The sequence below is a fragment of the Lytechinus pictus genome, chromosome 3, assembly GCF_037042905.1.
Source record: "Lytechinus pictus isolate F3 Inbred chromosome 3, Lp3.0, whole genome shotgun sequence".
NCBI lineage: Eukaryota > Metazoa > Echinodermata > Echinoidea > Temnopleuroida > Toxopneustidae > Lytechinus > Lytechinus pictus.
In genome coordinates, this window is record NC_087247.1 from 79,537,327 (window position 1) to 79,560,730 (window position 23,404).

At 35.8% G+C, this 23,404-nt stretch overlaps 1 protein-coding gene across 2 annotated transcripts in view; it reads left to right on the forward strand.

Annotated features, from left to right (window-relative positions):
- Nucleotides 1-8,314: 8,314 nt before the first annotated feature.
- LOC129256651 (protein artemis-like) overlaps nucleotides 8,315-23,404 on the forward strand; it is a 32,444-nt gene continuing 17,354 nt past the window's right edge. For both annotated transcript variants that reach the window (XM_064097779.1, XM_064097780.1), the window contains exons 1-4: nucleotides 8,315-8,418; nucleotides 8,978-9,122; nucleotides 17,858-17,913; nucleotides 22,765-22,866. In XM_064097779.1, coding sequence (XP_063953849.1) covers nucleotides 8,372-8,418; nucleotides 8,978-9,122; nucleotides 17,858-17,913; nucleotides 22,765-22,866 — 350 coding nt within the window. In that variant the 5' untranslated portion in view covers nucleotides 8,315-8,371. The remainder of the gene's footprint in view (nucleotides 8,419-8,977; nucleotides 9,123-17,857; nucleotides 17,914-22,764; nucleotides 22,867-23,404) is intronic.

The following is a 23,404-nucleotide window of genomic DNA, read 5'->3' on the forward strand; positions in this document are numbered from 1 at the left end:
ATATATATATATATATATATATATATATGCAGCAATGGAGATACACACCTGAAAGTTGACCCTGAGTCAACCGACTTGAAGTCAATTTACTCAGAGTCATGTTCAGGACTTAGAATTTTTTTGAGCTCGGAGAGTGTACTACGGGCGGCAATGGAGTGCTTTCACGATGGGAAACACAGTTGGGGGGTGTGATCGCTTATTAGAACAGCCACTACGTACATTCATAGACCTGCTGTGTGTTCTGCATGCAGAGCGAGAGCTGATTTTGTGAAATAGTGTAGTCTTATTCCAGGAACGAATAAATAACTAAAAAAAGAAAAAGAGTAAAATTTTGATTTTTTTTTTTTGGTAGTTGAATAATATGGTTCCAAGATTAATCACCAAAATATTTGTTCATTCAATTCAATTTGGATTACATCCAATTAAGTGTACTGAGGCCTGGATTAGTAGGGTTTTCAGGGCTGCAGTTGGGGGGGGGGCAGTTGATATTTGAATTAACAATAAAAATGAAAACAAAGGTAGATCGACTTGATTTCGATGTATACATAACATATCATAGATCCTGTCCATGTCTCAATTCCTTTTTTTTTGGGGGGGGGGTGCAGTTGATGTATTAATATTGCACAATACTCAGTATTATGATTATATTTCTTGATATAATGGACTAAAAGTGATGGAATGTTTTTGTACGGTGACTGGAGGTCACTGTCTGTAGTATTCACTTAACTTGATGTTGTTATGCCTCACTTCATGGATTTTCATGTTGAGATAACATTACCTCATCCCATACCCTGTCTATGACTTTTTTTTTCCAGCGGGGGGGGGGGGGGGGGAATTGATATCATGATTTTGCATAAAACTGTTAAATAAAACAACCTCAGTCGTGTGATTATATTCCTTCATGTAACTGACTAAAAGTGATGACATGTTTTTTTATTAGATGACTTGAGGGTTTTGTGGGTAGTATTAACTTTACTTGAAGTTTTGGGTCACTTTATGGTTTTCATGTGTGTACATTGTCTAGAGACATTTAATTTATCCCGGCATGTCCGACATCCACGTATCATACCTACTCATACTATTTTTTCCCATTTATTTATTTATTTATTTTTCATTTGGGGGGGGGGTGAGTTGATATTTAAAGACGCACATTCCTCGCCAGTAGTTCTGCAGCATGGAGATTTAACGCAGCAATGCCCACGCGATTTCGTGCGAATGGGACTGTGTGTTGTTATGACTCTCTTTGTGGATTTTCAGGACTAGATAACATTACCTTATATCCCTTAATATAATCAACTCAAAGAGAATATATGTTTTAGTTTGCTGACTTGAGGTCAATAATGGTGGTATTCATCTTACCTGAAGTTGTTATGACTCTATTTGTGGATTTTCAGGAATAGATAACATTACCTTATATCCCTTAATATAATCGACTCAAAGTGATGATATATTTTACTTAGCTGACTTGAGGTCAATAATGGTGGTATTCATCTTACCTGAAGTTGTTATGACTCTCTTTGTGGATTTTCAGGAATAGATAACATTACGTTCTTCCCATATCCTGTCCATATCTTAATATAATAGTTTTTTTTTTTTTTTTTTTTTTTGGAGGGGGGGGGGTGGAGCAGTTGGTATCTTACTTTAGCGTGAAACTGACCTAAAATATATGAAGTATATAAAGTAATATATCCTTCATTAAAATCGACTCAAAGTGATGATATGTTTTAGTTTGCTGACTTCAGGTCAATAATGGTGGTATTCATCTTACCTCAAGTTGTTATGACTCTCTTTGTGGATTTTTTTAGCGTTGCGGGGTGATATGTATCGAAATCTGACATAGTTACCATATAGATCTAGATCTAGTATTTTAATTATGTTGAAAGAAGTACAATTCAATGTCAATAGATCTACCAAGAATTGCCTCATCCGGCCTAGATCTACATTTTCAACTTGACAAATCAAATCAAATCAAATTAATCAACATTTTCATACATGCGCGCACACTCACACACACACACACATACACACACAAACCTTTTGAAGAAAATATGGGGGATGGGGGAACAGCAGCGCGCCCCACAAAGACACAAACCCTACCAGAAGTAGGCCTACGCCACTGTCAGTACACTTTATTGGATGTCAAAATTGACGAATCTTGGAAAATAAGCGTCGAACCATAATATCACACCACAGTTTGAACAACAAAAACAAAACCAAACAATTTTAGAGCATTGTTATATTTATTATTTTACTTATTTATTTATTCCTGGAATAAGACTACACAATTACTCAAAATCGGCTCTCGCTCCGCAGAGTACGCAGTAGGTCTATGCACGTACGTATAGTGGCTGTTCTAATAAGCGACCACAACCCCACATTAATCGCTCTGCGTGGAACATTACAATGACAAATCTAGACTCATTATTTTGTTATTAAGGCATTATAATTAATACAGGAAACGCAAATAGAGATGAATAACCAAGCAATAACTCAAACCAGTTGAACAGTTCTCAAGAAAACAGACAACATGTTAGAAAAATCAACTGAAAGAAACTGCAATCGTGATATAGCACTCCGTTGCCGCCCGCAGTACACTCTCTGAGCTCGAAAAAATTCTAAGTCCTGAACATGACTCTGAGTAAATTGACTTCAAGTCGGATGACTCAGGGTCAACTTTCAGGTGTGTATCTCCATTGCTGCATATATATATATATATATATATATATATTTCATCTGATCTTGGATTTCAAGGGAGAAAGTTTATTCTTTATACTGATTTTGGTGTTGTTTAATCTTCTTGTACAAATCTTTGCATTTTGGCACCGAGATCACCAACCTGCAGTGTTTTATCTCAGAGATACCATTATCATTATTGTATGTTAAAAAGGACATTGACCTTTGTCCTTGAATTTTAAGGGTGAATGTGCATTCTCGATGCGTAATTTTATTTTATTTAATCTTCCTGTAAGAATCTGTGTATTTTGAAACCAAGAACACCAACCTGTGCCGTTTTATCTTAGAGATACCATTATACAATATGGTATATAATGTATAAAAGTTCATTGACCTTTGGTCTTAAATTTTATGGGTGACTGTGCATTCTAGGTACTTAATTTTATTTTATTTGATCTAATTTTATTTTACTCGCAATTATTATTTTTATACTATTTCAGTGTAAATTGTCAGGCACGTGCAAGTGAAAGTGAAGACTTTTTGGGGGGTGGTGCTTGTCAAATTTGTTATAACGATAATGTCCCCCTTTAAAATCCTGGATCTGCCCCTGGGTTGGATATAGACACTCATTCAATGAACAAGGTTATGATATAACCTTGTTCTCAGTTATATCTCCATGTGTGGCAACATAAGGATGGCAATGTTTGGCTTATTTTCTCTTTTTCTTTGGGACAAATGCTTGATTTTTTTACACTGACAGTTTCCATTACACCTATTCGTCATACAACTTGGCCCTTAACTAAATTTGATTCTTTGAATTATTTTTTTCTTAATTAAAAATAGAGATAAAAAAATGAAAATTTTCTTGCCATATTATTTTCCACTAATAGAGGGCGTATACAAAAATATGCCAAAAATTCAAGTTTTTGAGCGCTCTAGTGAATACCAATTTTATTCCCAAGTTACTAATGAAAAATAAATTGCAACTGTACGGAAATTAGTAATTTTGGTCACAAAAGTTATATTTTAATCATTTTTTAAAGTGTGTGCTGTGTACAGCATTGGCATGCCATAGTCCAACCTGTAGATTCCCCACAGGCAGGGTGGTTGCAGTGAACAAGTGGATATAGATGAGTATTGGTCGTTGAACGTCGGTAATCGGTACTGATATCTGTTGGTAATCAAGATCCCAACTGTTTTAATGGGCACCCCCTGGGTAACCTTTCCCACCTTCAGTGCCACTTCCAGACCTACACATCCAAACATGTATGGGGGGGGGGGTGGGCTGCAAAATGCAGGGCAACAAGGACTGCGAGGTGCCCAAATATCTTTGTGTATTAGTAATTTCATGACCGAATGTATAATTTCTGCACGTTTCACATCATGTAAAAAGGCTGAATAATAATTGAAAAAAAATGTTCGCTCGCTCGAAAATTAAAAACTGAAGTTGATATTTGGGCAATGACTATCAGCCCTCCCCCACCTTGCTCATCCTTGTCGCTTGCCCCCCCCCCCCTGACGAAATATGCCAGGTACGCCACTGTACAGTAGAATTGAGGAGGAGGTGACACAGCTCCCATGAATTTCAGATTTACTGGAATATAGCCTGTGACATCTAAAGTGGAAAAGAGTTCATTTTCCATCAGCCATGTACCTAATTCCTAACCCTAACTTACTCTTTAGTCCTAACCCACTCATTCAATGAACAAGTTTATGATATAAGCTTGTTCTCTGTTACTACTCCCTGTGTGGTTAAATAAGGTTGGCAATGTTTGGCTTATTTTCTCTTTTTTGGGGGACAAATGCTTGATTTTTTGACACTGTCAGTTTCCATTACAACTATTCATCATATAACTTGACTCTAGATTTGATTCTTTAAATTATTTTTTCTGAATTAAAAATAGAGATTGAAAAATGACAGTTTTCTTGCCATATTACTTTCCACCAATAGAGGGCGTACACAAAAATATGCCAAATATTCAAGTTTTCAAGCGCCCTGGTGAATACAAAAATTACTCCCAAGTTACTAATGAAAAAAAATTGCAACTGTATGGAAATTAATATTTTTGGTCACAAAAGTGATGTTTTAATGATTTTTTTTTAAGTGTGTGCTGTGTACAGCATTGGTATACCATAGTCCTACCTGTATATTCCCCACAGGCAGGATGGTAATGAACCCTTGAGTGACCATAGTCCTACCTGTAGATTCCCCACAGGCAGGATGGTAATGAACCCTTGAGTGACCATAGTCCTACCTGTAGATTCCCCACAGGCAGGATGGTAATGAACCCTTGAGTGACCATAGTCCTACCTGTAGATTCCCCACAGGCAGGATGGTAATGAACCCTTGAGTGACCATAGTCCTACCTGTAGATTCCCCACAGGCAGGATGGTAATGAACCCTTGAGTGACCATAGTCCTACCTGTAGATTCCCCACAGGCAGGATGGTAATGAACCCTTGAGTGACCATAGTCCTACCTGTAGATTCCCCACAGGCAGGATGGTAATGAACCCTTGAGTGACCATAGTCCTACCTGTAGATTCCCCACAGGCAGGATGGTAATGAACCCTTTAGTGACCATAGTCCTACCTGTAGATTCCCCACAGGCAGGATGGTAATGAACCCTTGAGTGACCATAGTCCTACCTGTAGATTCCCCACAGGCAGGATGGTAATGAACCCTTGAGTGACCATAGTCCTACCTGTAGATTCCCCACAGGCATGATGGTAATGAACCCTTGAGTGACCATAGTCCTACCTGTAGATTCCCCACAGGCAGGATGGTAATGAACCCTTGAGTGACCATAGTCCTACCTGTAGATTCCCCACAGGCAGGATGGTAATGAACCCTTGAGTGACCATAGTCCTACCTGTAGATTCCCCACAGGCAGGATGGTAATGAACCCTTGAGTGACCATAGTCCTATCTGTAGATTCCCCACAGGCAGGATTGTAATGAACCCTTGAGTGACCATAGTCCTACCTGTAGATTCCCCACAGGCAGGATGGTAATGAACCCTTGAGTGACCATAGTCCTACCTGTAGATTCCCCACAGGCAGGATGGTAATGAACCCTTGAGTGACCATAGTCCTACCTGTAGATTCCCCACAGGCAGGATGGTAATGAACCCTTGAGTGACCATAGTCCTACTTGTAGATTCCCCACAGGCAGGATGGTAATGAACCCTTGAGTGACCATATTCCTACCTGTATATTCCCCACAGGCAGGATGGTAATGAACCCTTGAGTGACCATAGTCCTACCTGTAGATTCCCCACAGGCAGGATGGTAATGAACCCTTGAGTGACCATAGTCCTACCTGTAGATTCCCCATAGGCAGGATGGTAATGAACCCTTGAGTGACCATAGTCCTACCTGTAGATTCCCCACAGACAGGATGGTAATGAACCCTTGAGTGACCATAGTCCTACCTGTAGATTCCCCACAGGCAGGATGGTAATGAACCCTTGACTGACCATAGTCCTACCTGTAGATTCCACACAGGCAGGATGGTAATGAACCCTTGACTGACCATAGTCCTACCTGTAGATTCCACACAGGCAGGATGGTAATGAACCCTTGACTGACCATAGTCCTACCTGTAGATTCCCCACAGGCAGGATGGTAATGAACCCTTGAGTGACCATAGTCCTACCTGTAGATTCCCCACAGGCAGGATGGTAATGAACCCTTGAGTGACCATAGTCCTACCTGTAGATTCCCCACAGGCAGGATGGTAATGAACCCTTGAGTGACCATAGTCCTACCTGTAGATTCCCCACAGGCAGGATGGTAATGAACCCTTGAGTGACCATAGTCCTACTTGTAGATTCCCCACAGGCAGGATGGTAATGAACCCTTGAGTGACCATAGTCCTACCTGTAGATTCCCCACAGGCAGGATGGTAATGAACCCTTGAGTGACCATAGTCCTACCTGTAGATTCCCCACAGGCAGGATGGTAATGAACCCTTGAGTGACCATAGTCCTACCTGTAGATTCCCCACAGGCAGGATGGTAATGAACCCTTGAGTGACCATAGTCCTACCTGTAGATTCCCCACAGGCAGGATGGTAATGAACCATTGAGTGACCATAGTCCTACCTGTAGATTCCCCACAGGCAGGATGGTAATGAACCATTGAGTGACCATAGTCCTACCTGTAGATTCCCCACAGGCAGGATGGTAATGAACCCTTGAGTGACCATAGTCCTACCTGTAGATTCCCCACAGGCAGGATGGTAATGAACCCTTGAGTGACCATAGTCCTACCTGTAGATTCCCCACAGGCAGGATGGTAATGAACCCTTGAGTGACCATAGTCCTACCTGTAGATTCCCCACAGGCAGGATGGTAATGAACCCTTGAGTGACCATAGTCCTACCTGTAGGTTCCCCACAGACAGGATGGTAATGAACCCTTGAGTGACCATAGTCCTACCTGTAGATTCCCCACAGGCAGGATTGTAATGAACCCTTGAGTGACCATAGTCCTACCTGTAGATTCCCCACAGGCAGGATGGTAATGAACCCTTGAGTGACCATAGTCCTACCTGTAGATTCCCCACAGGCAGGATGGTAATGAACCCTTGAGTGACCATAGTCCTACCTGTAGATTCCCCACAGGCAGGATGGTAATGAACCCTTGAGTGACCATAGTCCTACTTGTAGATTCCCCACAGGCAGGATGGTAATGAACCCTTGAGTGACCATAGTCCTACCTGTAGATTCCCCACAGGCAGGATGGTAATGAACCCTTGAGTGACCATAGTCCTACTTGTAGATTCCCCACAGGCAGGATGGTAATGAACCCTTGAGTGACCATAGTCCTACCTGTAGATTCCCCACAGGCAGGATGGTAATGAACCCTTGAGTGCTCCTAACCCTATTAAACCCACTATAGGCTATAGTTTTATTTTTTGAGAAAGTGAGTCCAAACAGGTCTGAGTTTGAACGTTTAATGCCAGCCAAGTCCTCTAAATTACGGTATAAATTAAGGTCTAACTGGTTCTTTAATTAATCATTTATGAATTATAATATACAATCGGTACTCACCGGTTCTTTTGTTGATTTTTTCCCCACTTTTATAATGAGTTTGCACCAATTTCCGTGACGAGCCTTATCGCGATAGACAGCTTCACATCCTTTATTTATGAATAGAGCGCCCCTTATGATTCAGTTTTAGTTGTCTAAAATATCATGTAATATTTTATTCTGTATATATTTCATAATAAAATATATAATTATGGAAGTCTCACGAGAGAGATGATTAACAGATCAGCTGACGAGTACGCGTGTCACGTGAACCGCATATCAGCTCCGACTACCAGAAAAAGCAGAAAAGAGGCCTAAAATGTAAGTATTCCTTTATTTTCATTTCATTTTAGTTATAAATTCACGTTCAGACTAAATGTCATGTGCAGCCCCACTAAAAATCAATTAATTAATGCATGAATCCCACTCGTATTTTACCGATATTTGATGAGTGCCTGATTTGAAGCTAGTACATGTACCAACACATATGTGGGATTGTCGTCTATGAGGTCCATACATGTCAATGTTAGGACCTCATTGGTACTAGGAGTGATTAAACCCTACTATTATTTTTTTCACTTTGGGTGGCCGGCTGTCACAAAAGGAACTCTTTCCCTAAAGGGTTGTAAAACATAATTTTTGTTCATATTCTCTCACTCAGATCACATGGTTGGTCTCTCCAGCAAGAAGTTTGCCGATAGACTAAAATGCAAGTAAGTCAGAGGGTAAAACCAACATATTCTATAACTAAGATGAAAGGTACAATTCCTTTGCCATGTTTCCAAGTGAGATTTGAATTACCCCCATTTGAATATCTGGAAATAGGGCCTTTTCAATATTGACAAATCCTAATCAAACAATTCATGCTTTTATTTTATATTTTCTTAATTTAAAAAAAATCATTCATTGTTCGGATAGGAGGTACTCGTGAAGAGTATTCTGATACTTACTCCCATCAATTAGCTAATTGTGTGTCTATAGGAAATAGAGATATAATTTAGGAGACCAGGAAGAATAAGTCTCAAAAGACTAGGGGCAATTTGTAGCAATAAATGGAGTACCCATACACGTTGCTTCCAATAACTAGCGTACTTGTTAGTTGTACCTTAATAACGTAGATTAGAATTTGAGTTTTGTGATATTTTCTAGTTTGGTCTAAAGATATCAATTGAAGGAAGTTTCAATATGAGGAAGCTCTTGAAAATCAACCAATACAAATAATATGACTTCAGTAATATTTTACCTACATGTATCTTGTCTTTTTATGAACAGTCCCCACATTAAATTGTACTGCTCAGAAGTGACCTTTGAATTTCTACTGACAGATGAGAGGTACAAGCACTTACAGGCCAGTTTATTCTCACTCCCAATTGAACAGACCAGCACAGTCATACTAGTCAATGAATTTAATGGACAGGTATGTGGTCTTTCACAATAGGGAATTTTTTCACTCCACGGTGCATAACGGATTGAAGAACATAGAAAATATATTGTCAAATGCCCTTCATTGCAATGAACAACCAGGGCCCTGTTGCATAAAAGTTTATGTATTGATTTATGTGATGATTTATGTCACGATTTATGTCATACAGCATAAATCATGACATAAACACAAATATTGACATAAATCCGTTGCATAAAGCTTTATGTCTTAAATCACGACATAAAATCATGACATAAATCCATATGAATGACATAAATTTAAGTCGTGATTAAAATCAAGACATAAACGACTGCTTTCCGCAATAAGTGACTAAAGGGTAATTTTACGATTATTTTTTATGATTATGCCCTTTTTACTTTGATGATATTTTGAGTTTTACTTGGGCCTGCGAAATAATTTTTGTGTCATTGGATAGTGCATGATGTATTCTTTCAATATTTTTAAATATAATAATCATAGATATTTCCCTTATTTTTATAAGCAAAACTAGGCCATAGCATAATAGTTAATGTGCTTGCTTAATTGAGGATTATACATTTTCCTTAGAATAATATTTAAATTTATTTCAACGTCGCATACTTTTCAAGCACCACCCCTCCCTCCCAAAATAATGATAATAACTTTGACTTTAGTCTAGAATCGCCCCTTTTGTGCTAAATTCAGATGTGAGTAAACAAGAAATTTGCTACTCACGGAATCGGGTGATTTCAAGTCCGGTGTTGGCGTTGGTGTTGAAATTTTGATTTTTTCCCCTAGCTCCAAAATCTATTTGTGTGTTAGAAATCATGTTGCCATGGTAACGGCATATTATATGACAAAAAAAGTAAAAAACTTTCTGTTTTAATTACTTCATCGATTTTCAACCAATTCTAATGAAACTCGGTTCATACATTGAGTTAGAGGTAGAGGTGTGACAGACACATATTTTGTGTGTATTGGAAATTGTGTTGCCATGGTTACAACATATTATAGGCCCCAAATTAGGTAAAAATCTATTGGTTCCAACTACTTGATTAGTTTTCAACCAATTCTCATGAAATTTGGCTCACACATTGGTCTCGAGGTAAAGATGTACCGGACATATTTTTGCATGTGATGGAAATCGTGTTGCCATGGTAACAGTATATAATATGTCAAAAATTAGGCAAAAATCTTGGGGTTCAAACTACTCAATCAGTAATTCTCATGACTTGCTCACACATTCATGTAGGTCTTTGGTAAAGATGGGCAATTTTTTTTTCCATGTGTTGGAAACCGTTGCCATGGTAACGGCATAGGGCAGGGGTATTAATCACCTTCAGTGATAGTGCTAGTTTAATTTACCCAAAAATTTTGCTCGCTCGCAGTTTTTAGAAATTTTGCCCCTTAAAAATTTAAATCAAAAAGCCACCCCCTTAAACTATAAAAAAGAAAACTCCTTCGCAGAGAACAATATTTATATCAGTCATCCCCAAACCATGAACTCCACGATTGACAACCGTGCATATATCCCTGTAATCATTTATTCATTTTTTTTTTCTTTATAATTTTAGTTTAGTGGAGCGTTGTGGCCCAGTGGATTAGTCTTCGGACTTTGAAACAGAGGGTCGTGGGTTCGAATCCCAGCCATGGCGTAATTTCCTTCAGCAAGAAACTGATCCACAGTGTGCTGCACTCAACCCAGGTGAGGTAAATGGGTACCGGTAGGAAGTAATTCCTTAAAAAGCTGTGTGCGCTATGAATGCCTAGCTTAGCCGGGTAATATAGGAGCGCCTTGAGCACCTAACAAGGTGGATATGTGCGCAATATAAATACCCTATATTATTATTATTATTGTCTATTTTATAGGCGTGTCATGGAACCCTCTTGCCTGTGCAGTTGGGCAAGGGTTACAAATTTGGAAGCACAATTGGGCAATTTTGTCAAGAAAATACTTGACAGAAAAAAATAAATAAATGTTCCTCACTTCCGAACAAAGGTCTAATCAGATGAGGGTTTCCTTTCCCAAAACTGGCAATTAGAGATGGGGCGATTTGGGGGCACTTAAAAAACCCCCACTTATTGTCCAAATTCCAAGAGTGCACATTAGGGGCCACTGCTCATCACAGCTTTGTGCCTAAATTGGGACACGTTCATGCCACCTGTATCCCTTGATCCATACCTCTGTCACCCATCATTTATATTTTGTCATCTTTGAGCACCTGGCCATTTTCTTTCTATCTCTCATCAAATGTGACCCCCCCCCCCCAAAAAAAAAAAAAAAAAATGCTTTATCCTCTTTTTCCCTTTTCACTATCTCCCTCCTTCCGAGATTGGCTCACTATCATTCTCGAAATTTATCTCTTTAATTCTCTATACATCTCTCTATCTCTGTTAATGACTCCTTCACATTTATACTTTTTCCTTTCCCTTCTCCCATTCTAATTCAACTTGCCCCCCCCCCCCCTCTCTCTCATTATTCCTTATACAGTGTAATCTTTGCATATCTGGATCTTTCTAATTTTTATATAAATTTTCCTTTTAATTTATCGCCCTTGCTACTTCAAATCTTCATCTCAATCAATTATGTTTCCAATTTGACAATTCATGGGACAATATTTAGAATTCTTAAAAAAATAATACTACAATTTTCTACGAATATTAATTACTATTTTTAGTATGGAAACATGTGTGTTCTGAGGGGTGAATCATATTTTAACCACACACTAAAATTTGTAAAACAATATAATCTTGTCACCTGTCCCATGTCCTTTAATCATGACTGTATAAACATGATTAAAAGAGGTACAACTACAAACATGACACATAATAATACATTAAAAAAAGAATAACAATATCGCCTTTGTATGCTCAATAAATATTTCCATTTAAAAGAGACAAAGATTTCTGTAAGATTTCATAAAGAGGAACTCACAGAGATGTAATGTATTCTTCTCATTTTCTCCTCTTCCACCCCTCTTCTTTTTCTTTTTCTTCTTCATCTTCTTCTTCTCCTCTTCCTTCTTTGTCGCCTTCTTTTCTACTTATTGTTCATTTGTATTATGACTTATCATCATTATCATTATAATAATTTTATGATAAAAAATCATAAAAATGTATCCCCAATATCAATATAATGATTATCTTTGAAAAATGAAAATGAGTACTTTTGTTAATTTTACAAAGCATTTTGAGAATACTTCAGTGAACAGTCTTATAGTTCCATTGCCAGGTGCAACCAGGTCCATGACGTCATGTCTTCAAAAGTCTTTACTCTTGAACAATCTGAAATAAGAAGAATCAGTGCAAACAACGTTAGCAGCTCAATTTGACAATAGCAGAGTGTTCACATACATGTACATGTACATGTAAGATTTATCTCTTTAAAGGGGAATCCAACCCAAATAAAAACTTGTTTTTATAAGGAAAAGAAAAATCAGACAAGTTGATAGGTGAAAGTTTGAACAATATTGGACAAACAACAAGAAAGTTAAGAATTTTTAAAAGTGGTAAATATTGGTAATCACTATATCCATGGAGACTTCAAATTGGCCGCATATGGGATGACATAGTGATGTAAGGCAAGGACTACTCTTCCATGTACTCCAATACATATTATGGCTAAAATGTCATTTTTCCCAAAAGTTTTATTTCAAATTGTATTTTTCTTTCATGAGGACATAAAACAATATACTACCTGGGCTATATTTAGATTACTGCCCCAGGGGAATGGGTACTTAGGAGAAAACCACAAATCCCTGATAATAAAGTACATGGCCTATGAGAAAGGTGTCCTTGCCCCTTGTCATAATTTACTTACTCAGTTGCCAATTTGAAATCTTCATAGTATTAGTGATCTCAATTTTAAAGCAGCTATAACTTTCTTATTGCTTGTCCGATTTCTTTCAAACTTTCACCAATCTGTTTAATTTATTTTTCTTCTTCCCAACACAACATTTTATAGCCAAGGCTGGATTCCCCTTTAAGATTATGAAAGAGCTTTATGAGATTGCAATCACAGGCTTGAAATAAACAAAGGTTGAATGTGAAATTAAAAAAATGGTTGATAGTCTCCGAATATTATTTTTGATACCCTTACATTGAAGTCAGAATATATGTCATTTCAATCATAACATGTTACTTAAGGAGGGCAAGGGTGTAGGGTAGGCGACTCACCTCTAGTAGTGGGGGAAATAATACCCCTTTCATAAACCCAATAAAACACAATTATGCGGCTAATAACAGCATAATTTGGTCGTAAAATCAGAGGAGGACAAGAGTTATCCGCATTATTCTGATGCTGCTATTATCCGCATAATAGCGGCATCGGGACAAGATTTTGAGTTTATGAACGTATTTCCAAATAATGCGGATAATTGCCATGGTGCAGTCATAAGGTCACCCTTTTCCAACACAACCGCATTGGAGGGGGCGTGTCCAGTTGTCATGACGATTATCCGCCTTTTTCAGGACGGGCGCTCGTAAAAATAATTTATGGAGTTTGTGAACGCAATTTTTATTGAATTATCCGCATTACTCTTAGGCGGCTAATTGGAGGATATGTTTTATTGGGTTTATGAAAGGGGTATAAGAGAACTATAAAAGAGGGGAAAAACAAGAAATGGGGCTAAAATACAAGAACACAAAATTGAGGTCAAGGTCATGTTTATGTTACCAACTTGCCACCTATCCCTACTACCACTATTTCATTCTTAAATGCACTTATATTGTGTTTATGCTTGTAAGCTCTCATTGTTTGTCTCTTTGTTGAGATTCTAATAAAAAATATAAATCAAATGAATCCGAATTTCTTGCAAAAGTTAAGTGGAAAATAATTATAACAATAGTATGGATCCAATAGTCTACCTAGATTTTATTTTTATTTTGACAATTTACATTGTTGTTCTAACATATTTTTGAGAATGCATTCCATAATAATATTGTCATTGATTGAAATATTAAGAGGGCTCAGATGTCAATTTAAACTTGACTTTCTATAAAAATTCATGAGATTGATATTATCAATTTTTGTGAGTAAATTTAAGATGAATTTATTACAAGATTTGGATTAATTGTATAAAGAGATTCATATTTGAAAATTGATATAACAGTACATCACATTTACAACCGTTCTTAAGAGTAAAATAAATAAAATAAAATATTACCATACAGTATACTTGTATTTACAAGTAGAATGTTCAATAAACACAACTTTATATAAAAACTCACCTTCATACTAGAAGCTTGACCCCCTGATCCAAAGAGAGATTTCTTGTTCAATGGCACACAGTGGCAGAGTGTCTGGACTTCCATCTCCTTCCAGTTGCTGTCCCCCTATCTCTTCCTCTTCTCACCATTTGTGTGGTTCACCTGTTAGAAAAGTGAATACCAAATTTTTCATAGTAACAGATGAGAGTGAATTCATATTTATATTTTTGTATAAACAACAACTGAAGTCCCTTAAAAAAAAAAAAAAATTATCATTACAGATTTTGTCAAATATATTTGACAGGGTATTGGACTGTCGTTACGGTTTCACTGGCTATTATCAGAACTGTGTAAAAATGAATTCTATTCATGAGTGCATTGTGAATACAGATCAAAGACAAATAAGGTCTAGTCATTCAACCTTGAAAAGGTTTGATAAACACACTAAGAATCGGGGTTCAAATTTGAACATTAGGGGTTGTTACAATAAGGGGTGCTAATGAGAGCAATTATGCTCATTTGTGCACATTTATGGGTGTAGCATAAGCTATATTAAGCACTATATAGGGCGCAGATCTGAACCATGTAATACAGGTTAAATAATTTGAACATTTTTAATGTTTAAGTATTATGCACCTTAAAAGATAAAATGTTGCCCCTTTTATCACTTAGGGTGCAATATTACAAGGAGAGTACAAGTGTTTCATTTAGGCTTCGTTTTTTTAATGTTAGAAAAATATGTAAGAAAAATGATTTACACACGTAAAATATGAATACTTCTAATGAAGATAGGTTTTATAGGTAAGAAAATTGTAGGCCCTTTAATTCTATATACAAAAATTAGTGATTTTCTTCACTTCAAATTGCCAAGGTTTTTTTTTCTAAAAACAGCACCCCTTTAATAATTGATCTTAAAAAATCCTCTTTACAGTAAATAGGTAAAAGGAATAGAATATAGAATGAGAAATTCTTCATAACAGTCAATAAGAGAATTTCAATTATCATGGTCATTTTATCCACAGATCAGAAACCAAGCATTTGATAAGGTTTTTAACCTGTAAAACAAATCAAAGAACTAAAATGTGCGCTATATCCTCAGAAGTGTATTAAACTTGATATCAAACAGATAGCTTGTCTACAGGGCAGTGGCCAGCTCTCAGTGAATACATTTAAATCAGAAAACACAAAAGAGGATACATAGATTTTTTTTTTGTTGACTGCCTGTTCAACTTGTTGTTTTTGTTAAAAATTGGAAGAGTCTAAATATCCATAGAAGATGTACATTAATATCTATATTAGATATCAACATACGATGTAGTCATCAGTCTCATCAGACTAGTTTTTCGTGAAGTTACATGTCTTTTCAGTTCAGTGTTTGACTTCATTAGTTCAGTGTGTAATTCCCCCCCCCCCCCTTCCTGTTCAGCAGTCTCCAGTCTTCGTAAGCACAGAGGGTGACCCAGGAATTTTTGAATTATTTTATCACCTTTATTACACACCAATCACATCGTTTTTTTTTTTCTTAACAGAGAGGGACTCCCCCCCCCCCCTCGCTCCTAGGGTCTTATACTCTATATGTTATTGTAGTGCATATCTATCTACCAACTGATAAATCTTGACTAGATCTAGGCCTCTGCCCCTGGCACTAGAAAACAATATTATATTAGAGCTAGACTACCCTATTCCATAGCTCTTTCATAAACCCAGTGGGCTCCACCACCATAGCGTAGACAACGGAGGCCCCGTCTCCCAAAAGTTTAAGTTAGAACCTACACATGTACATGTACTGGATTCTATTTGAATTTTTATGTCAGAGGTAAAAAGTCAGGCTTAAGATTAGACATAGAATAGACCTAGAGAAACATGTGTAGTTCTAGTAGATCTACATGTATAATGTTAGATAGATGATAGATAGGCCCTACAAATGATTAGCTCAATAATGATGTAAAGACAGTTTCAGTTTTGGGCCCTAGAGAATATACAAATAAATCACAAGCGATGGCTCGTTCCTGAGCTAGACATCTATTCTAGATCTCTTGTATTGCTAAACTAGATTAGGTCCCGGATTAGATCTCGGTTTTGATCTATAATAAATGCATGAATGGAAGTAACCCAGGGAGCTCCGGCCCGCAAAGCGGGCCGGCTTCGCGGGCCGGATCGAGCCCCCTGGGTTAGAATGGAAGGAGCCCCATACAACATCATAGGCTCAGCCCAACTAATTTAGACCCCTCGGCTAGGCCTTAACTTAGTCTTAGTTAGTTAGGGCTAGGCCTAGAAATAGTCTAGGGCCTGGTCAGTGAGTGACAGAGTATATTTTGTATAGACTCTAGAGTCTAGTCTAGACTTTAGTCTAATCTAGACTAGGCCTAACGTTAGATCTATTATTAAAATTTTCCAGGAAGGGCAGTGCCAGGGGTGCTCTTAAAAAAACCTATAGTATGGCCTAGGCTAAAAATCAATGAAACTGTGCAATAGAATGTCGTGAAGATAAATTAAAACTGTTTTCTGTCGGTGTTAATTCCAAGAACTATTCGTGTTTATCCGATGCTTGAACCTTAAAATCAATGTCCAATGTCGTGAAGATTATTTAACACTGTGTTTCTGTCGGTGTTGATTCCATGCATTAAGCCATTACTTGTCTGTGTTAGACGCCGGAACCTCCGGCTAGTACTGCCGGCGTTGTACGGCTAAAGCAGCCGTAGAGTAACCGAGCAATCATTGCATAAAATGGACGGCGATAATAATTCATTTAAACGATCTTTTTATACTTAGAAACTTTGAATTTTGGTCAGAAAGTGAGATATATATATTATCTATGATATACAAACAATGAAAATTGGATACATACCAAAATATGCCTCTATCCCGTCAAAATGGGAAGCCGAAGACCCTTTTTCGCAAGAACTTGCTGCGGCTGGAAAATGACGACTTATGCCAAGTTTATGTCAACAGGCTCGTTCATGACTATTCAGTTTATGTATATCGCGTGATAACTTGACATAAGCTAAAACAATACTTAAATATTTTTATGCAACGAAATTTATGTCAACGACATAAGCTATGCATGATTTTATGTCATGATCGAAATTTATGTCATTATGACATATATTTTTATGCAACAGGGCCCGGGGTATTTGTTATATGTTGTTTATTCAAATATCATAACACCCTTGTACTAAAGCCAGATGGTAGCTCTTCATAAAGCTCTTGCTTTTCTTGTTGTGTCCTATGTCTTTGAATAATTATATTACTTTGTATGTACTTTTACAGAAAAATTGATGGAAATAAATGAAATGTTATTAAAAATATGGTGCTAAAATAGAGGTATAAATGTTTGGGAAACCATGAGTCGAGCTACCAAACCAAGATTGTGTTTCATAAAGCTGTTTGTAAAGTTCAACATGACTGGAACATGCTCATAGATGCTAAGTATTGATTCAAAGTAATGACAAGGCCTTCTCTTCATGAATTGAAAACAATTTTTGTTTATGGATAAATCATATTGGTGATCTGTTTCTAATGTTTTTGATTTGTTAATACAGGAAGAGAAACTGTTGGTTACATTGCTTCCTGCAGGTCACTGCCCTGGATCTGTCATGTAAGTGTATCACAAGATTTGAATGAGAAACCTCAGAATAAAGACGTCTTCAAAATTAATTATTCAGTTATTAGCTCATCTGGCCCGAAGGGCCAAATGAGCTTATGCCGTGGCGTCCGTCATCTGTCATCCGTCCACAATTTCAATATGCTACTTCTTCGCCATTTCAATTCTGTTTGCTTTATATGATAGCACTAGGTGGGGGATTCAAAACTTCTACACAGAATTTTGAAATTCATTAAATATGCTAATTTATGCGCATTTTTCAAAATTCACAAAAAAATGCTTCTTCTTTATTTGTTGAGCGATTTTGATTTTTTTGCTTCCATCTGGTAGAGCTTCATGAGGTTTACCAAATTTCTACACAGAATTTTGAAATTTTGACTAGAACAATTTTTATGCTAATTTATGCGAAATTAATTTATTCATATTTTTAAAAATTCACATAAAATGCTTTTTCTTCTTTAATTGTTGACCGATTTAGATTTTTTTTTCTTTAATCTGGTAGAACTTCATGAGGTTCACCAAAGTTCTACCCAGAATTTTGAAATTCTCAGTAGAAAATTATTTATGCTAATTTATGCGAAATTTATTCAGAAATCACAGAAAATGCCTCTTCTTTATTTGTTGACAGATTTTGATTTTTTTTCTTCCATCTGGTAGAACTTCATGAGGTTCACCAAACTTCTACACAGAATTTTGAAATTTTCAGTAGAAAATTATTTATGCTAATTTATGCAAAATTTATTCATAAATCACAGAAAATGCCTCTTATTTGTTGACAGATTTTTATTTTTTTCTTCCATCTGGTAGAGCTGCACGAGGTTCACCAAACTTGTACACAAAATTTTGAAATTTTGTCTGGAAAATTAGTTATGCTAATTTTATGCAAAATTTATTCATAAATCACAAAAAAATGTTTTTTCTTCTTCATTTGTTGATCAATTTCAATTTTGTTTGCTTTATATGATAGCTCGAGGTACTGATACAAAATTTCAACACAGAATTTTGAAATTAATTAAATATGCTAATTTATTCATATATTTTCAAAACTCACAATTACTTATTTATATGTCGATTGATTTTGATTATTTTTGTTCCATCTGAGAGCTACATGAGGTTCACCAAGGTTCTACACAGAGTTAAGAAATTTTGACTAGAAAGTTATTTATGCTTAATTTATATGAAATTTATTCATAGATCACAAAAAATGCTTCTATGTCATTTCTTCATCAATTTCAATTCTATATCCTCAATTTATGTCACCAATATAATTCACTACAGTGTCAACTGGGCTGAAATTAAAATCGTGTTAAATTTTGTTGCGAGATGCCGGATGAGCTCCACATCATTGATGTGCTAGTTATTACAGAGATCTTTTAGTAGGCTGGGCCCCCTGTTTCATTCAAATTACTTTCATAGTAACTACAGGTGTATATGAAACAGATTGATTCTGTGGAAGCTACCATTGGATGGCAACATTTATTGTAAGGGTTTTACAATCTGGGTATACCATCGAACAGGGTTGGCTGATTTAAATCATGATTTAAATCACTTTGATTAAAAATAATATATTGATTTAAATCACTTCAATTGAAACGTGGACAAATGATTAACAATTTTTTCATTTGTGGCAGTTTATTAATTTTTTTACTCATCTAGAAAGATTTTATCAACTTTATATCATCAAAACATGAATAGATCCTTCATACTGTATGTACTCAAAACAATTGAAATGTCAATAAAATCAGGTTAACTCTTAGTGCCCTATTCCACTTTCACAATGAAATTTTTTAATTATTGATTTATTAAAATCTCTTCCATTTGAAACATGTACAAATGATTGACAATTTTTTTTATTTGGGGCAGGTTTGATTTATTTTTACTCATCTAGAAAGATTTTATCAACTTTATACCATCAAAACATGAATAGATCCTTCATATCTACTCAACACAATGTCAATAAAATTCAGTTTGATCTTGCAATGTAGCCTACATGTATTAGCAGTGAACACTTAGCCCCCTACTCTACTTTTATTAGTGGACTTACAACATTTTCCCTGTGAAATTCCTCTTTGTTGATAGAAAAATGAATTTCTCATTTCTTTATGTCACAATGTTTTTAGAGATGTGTTAAGAGAGCAGAACAACAAATATGAGAGTAAATAAATGGGTTGTTGGCAGTTCTTCTATTTTGATCATTCACATCAACTACTTTTGCCATGTCATATGAAAGATGAATATTTTCAATTTGCAAACTGATTTAAAAAAAAATTCAACACTACATTAGGTAGCAATCAGTATTTTAAGCTCTATCAGATTGAAAAAATAAGCTTTGGTTTTTATTCTTTGATTGAAAAGTAATCAAACTTATTACATATCACACATATTTTTGAAGATAAACTATTGTTTGATTGAAAAAAGATAGAACTGTACACCCATAGCAATGGTACTACAGAACCCCCCAAAAAAAGATAAAAAAAGGAATTTAGAGAATAAACCCTTAAAGGGGAATCCAACCCAAATAAAAACTTGTTTTTATAAGGAAAAGAAAATTCAGACAAGTTGATAGGTGAAAGTTTGAACAATATTGGACAAACTACAAGAAAGTTATGAATTTTTAAAAGTTGTAAATATTGGTAATCACTATACCCATGGAGACTTCAAATTGGCCGCATATGGGATGTCATAGTGATGTAAGGCAAGGACTACTCTTCCATGTACTCCAATACATATTATGGCTAAAATGTCATTTTTTTTCCAAAAATTTTATTTCAAATTATATTTTTCTTTCATGAGGACTTATAATATTATACTACCTAGGTTATATTTAGATTACTGTCCCAGGGGAATGGGTACTTAGGAGAAAACCACAAATCCCTGATAATAAAGTACATGGCCTATGGGAAAGTTGTCCTTGCCCCTTGTCATAATTTACTTACTCAGTTGCCAATTTGAAATCTACATAGTATTAGTGATCTAAATTTTAAAACAGCTATAACTTTCTTATTGCTTGTCCGATTTCTTTCAAACTTTTACCATTCTGTTTAACTTATTTTTCTCCTTCCCAACACAACATTTTATGGCCAAGGCTGGATTCCCCTTTAAATTATAGGCCTGAATTTCAACAGAGAATTTAGCCAGGAGGGGTTTTGAACCAAGGCCTGTTCAGACTTACCATACAATTGTGTTTCATTTAGTGGGTACACTGCATGAAAAGGTTCAATAATGCACAGAAAATGCTCCTGCCAAACTTCACTAAATCATGGCAACAGGCAACAACCATATATATGGTGCCATTTGCCAAAAAGGAGCATTTATTTTTATTCATTTCTCAATGAATTGAGTGCAATAATACACTAAATCTGCATTGTCACTGGTTTTATACCATGGTTAACATTTTATTCTTTTACATGTATTTAAAGCTGTAAAACCTCTGTTATTCTTTGCAAAACTGCTAAGAACTGCCAAATACTAATTTCAGGTTGATTGTACTAAAATAAATAATTTAAACAAACTTTTTTCCCAATAAGTCACAGCTTTGCAAATCAATACTTTAAACAGTCAAAAAGCTTCAACCATGGCTCAAATAACAAAGGAGGTTTAAACAAACAAAACAAAATGTAATTTTCTTTTAGTAACACACAATTTTCAGTTCTTGGCTTGCAAATCAAGAATGTTTCTCTTTAGAGAATGTGAATCTCTTAGTCATGGAATTCTTCCAAAGAAACTAATCCTCATTTCATGTTTGAATAGGAACACTAACTTTGCAGTATTAGCTGTACCAAGGCAGTTCCTCAACTTTGACCAAACCCATCAGAAGGAGCTAAATACCCTACACGAGAGGATGCAGAAAAAAGCATCTTCATCATGACTTACATATTCTAAATAAATTCTATTTTGACTGGATTCAATTATGAAATAGAATAGCAGTTATTGATAATTTTAATTGTGAAATGTATAATTTTTGAAAATAATTTCAGTGTAAGAGTTAAATTTTTGGTGTTTCCACTTTGTTTTAGATATTTTGTTTCAAAAAGTAAAAAAAAAATTAATATGATTTCAATAAAAAAATCTTATTTGAATCAAATCCAAAAAAAAAAAAAAATTGATAAAAAAATGGCCAACCGTGCCATCGTAAAATATGTCTAATCCCAAATCAACCATAACAAGCTGTAGGGACCCGTTAAAGCGACAGGTAGGTAGGAGAGAAAAAATTGGTGAAAGCCACATTTACTTCTTGAAATTTACTTTTAACTGGCTCTTAAGGGCCAAAATTACTCTCTCATTTGTTTTTTCCCAATTCTTGAACCCTTGCATCTCATTGGCAATCATAAGATTTTATTTTACCCATTAGAATTGATTATTGAAATGCAATCATCTGAAAACCTACAGATGATTTGATTTTTAATGACTACTCAAAATGGGGTGTCAATTCCATCCAATAGTGTCCTCTCAGAATCCAGTATTTTTTACGCATGGTTTAGACATTACTTCATTAAGTCTAGAAGAACACTTGTATTTATGCAACTATTGTAGAATGTTTACTTTGCCCACATTAACTTGTTTTTAAGACAGTTCACACTTCAATGTGTCAAATCCAGTTCTATCCAAAATGTCCTCTAAAAAATTGAGCAATTCTCAGAACATGTAATAAATAATTGAACTCCTATTAAAAAAATTAGTGACTAACCTTATGCCTCACAATTCAAAGAAATATCATTTGACTAATTAACAACACATACACAGAAATTTAGGAAAAGCATAGCAACCTTTTTTTTTCGTCATATGAGACAATTTGGTTAACCTGATTGTAACAAAAAACTGTAACAGTAATTTTTTTGTACTCAGGTTTTTGTTTGAGGGTAGTGAAGGAACTGTCCTGTACACTGGTGACTTTAGATTAGCCAGAGGTGAAGCAGCTAGGATGGAACCCCTTCACTCCGGTTATAGGTATGCAAGCTTACTTTAACATAATGTATCTATTAGGAAGATTGTAATGCTGTTATGTCATTATGATGAATGATATGGAAGGTCTTTTATTTGTATATTCTTTTGTCTTTGGTTTATTTTATATTTAAAATTTTCTGCTCATTATAATATCAAAACAGATTGATATCAACATTTATTAAATCATTTGCTCTAATTGTTAGAATAATATGTGATCTGCATTTTCAGTTCTGATATTTGACATGTCAGATCAGAAAAACTTTTCTTGAAAATTAGTAACCCTTGTTGACTATTTTAAGAAAGCATGCTAACTCATAAGAGAGATTTGAATGATTACCTATAGGTTTCTTTGATAAATGAGCAGCATTGTTAAAACTAATGTTGCAAAATAGCATATGGTTCACTTCTTCCTGCTTGATGGAAGGGATTTGATCAATTAGAATAACCCACAGATGATTACAAAATGATACCACATTAAGATTACCATGAACAACATGTGGAAGAAAGGTAACCTATGATACTGGGAGAGCCCTTGGAGTGG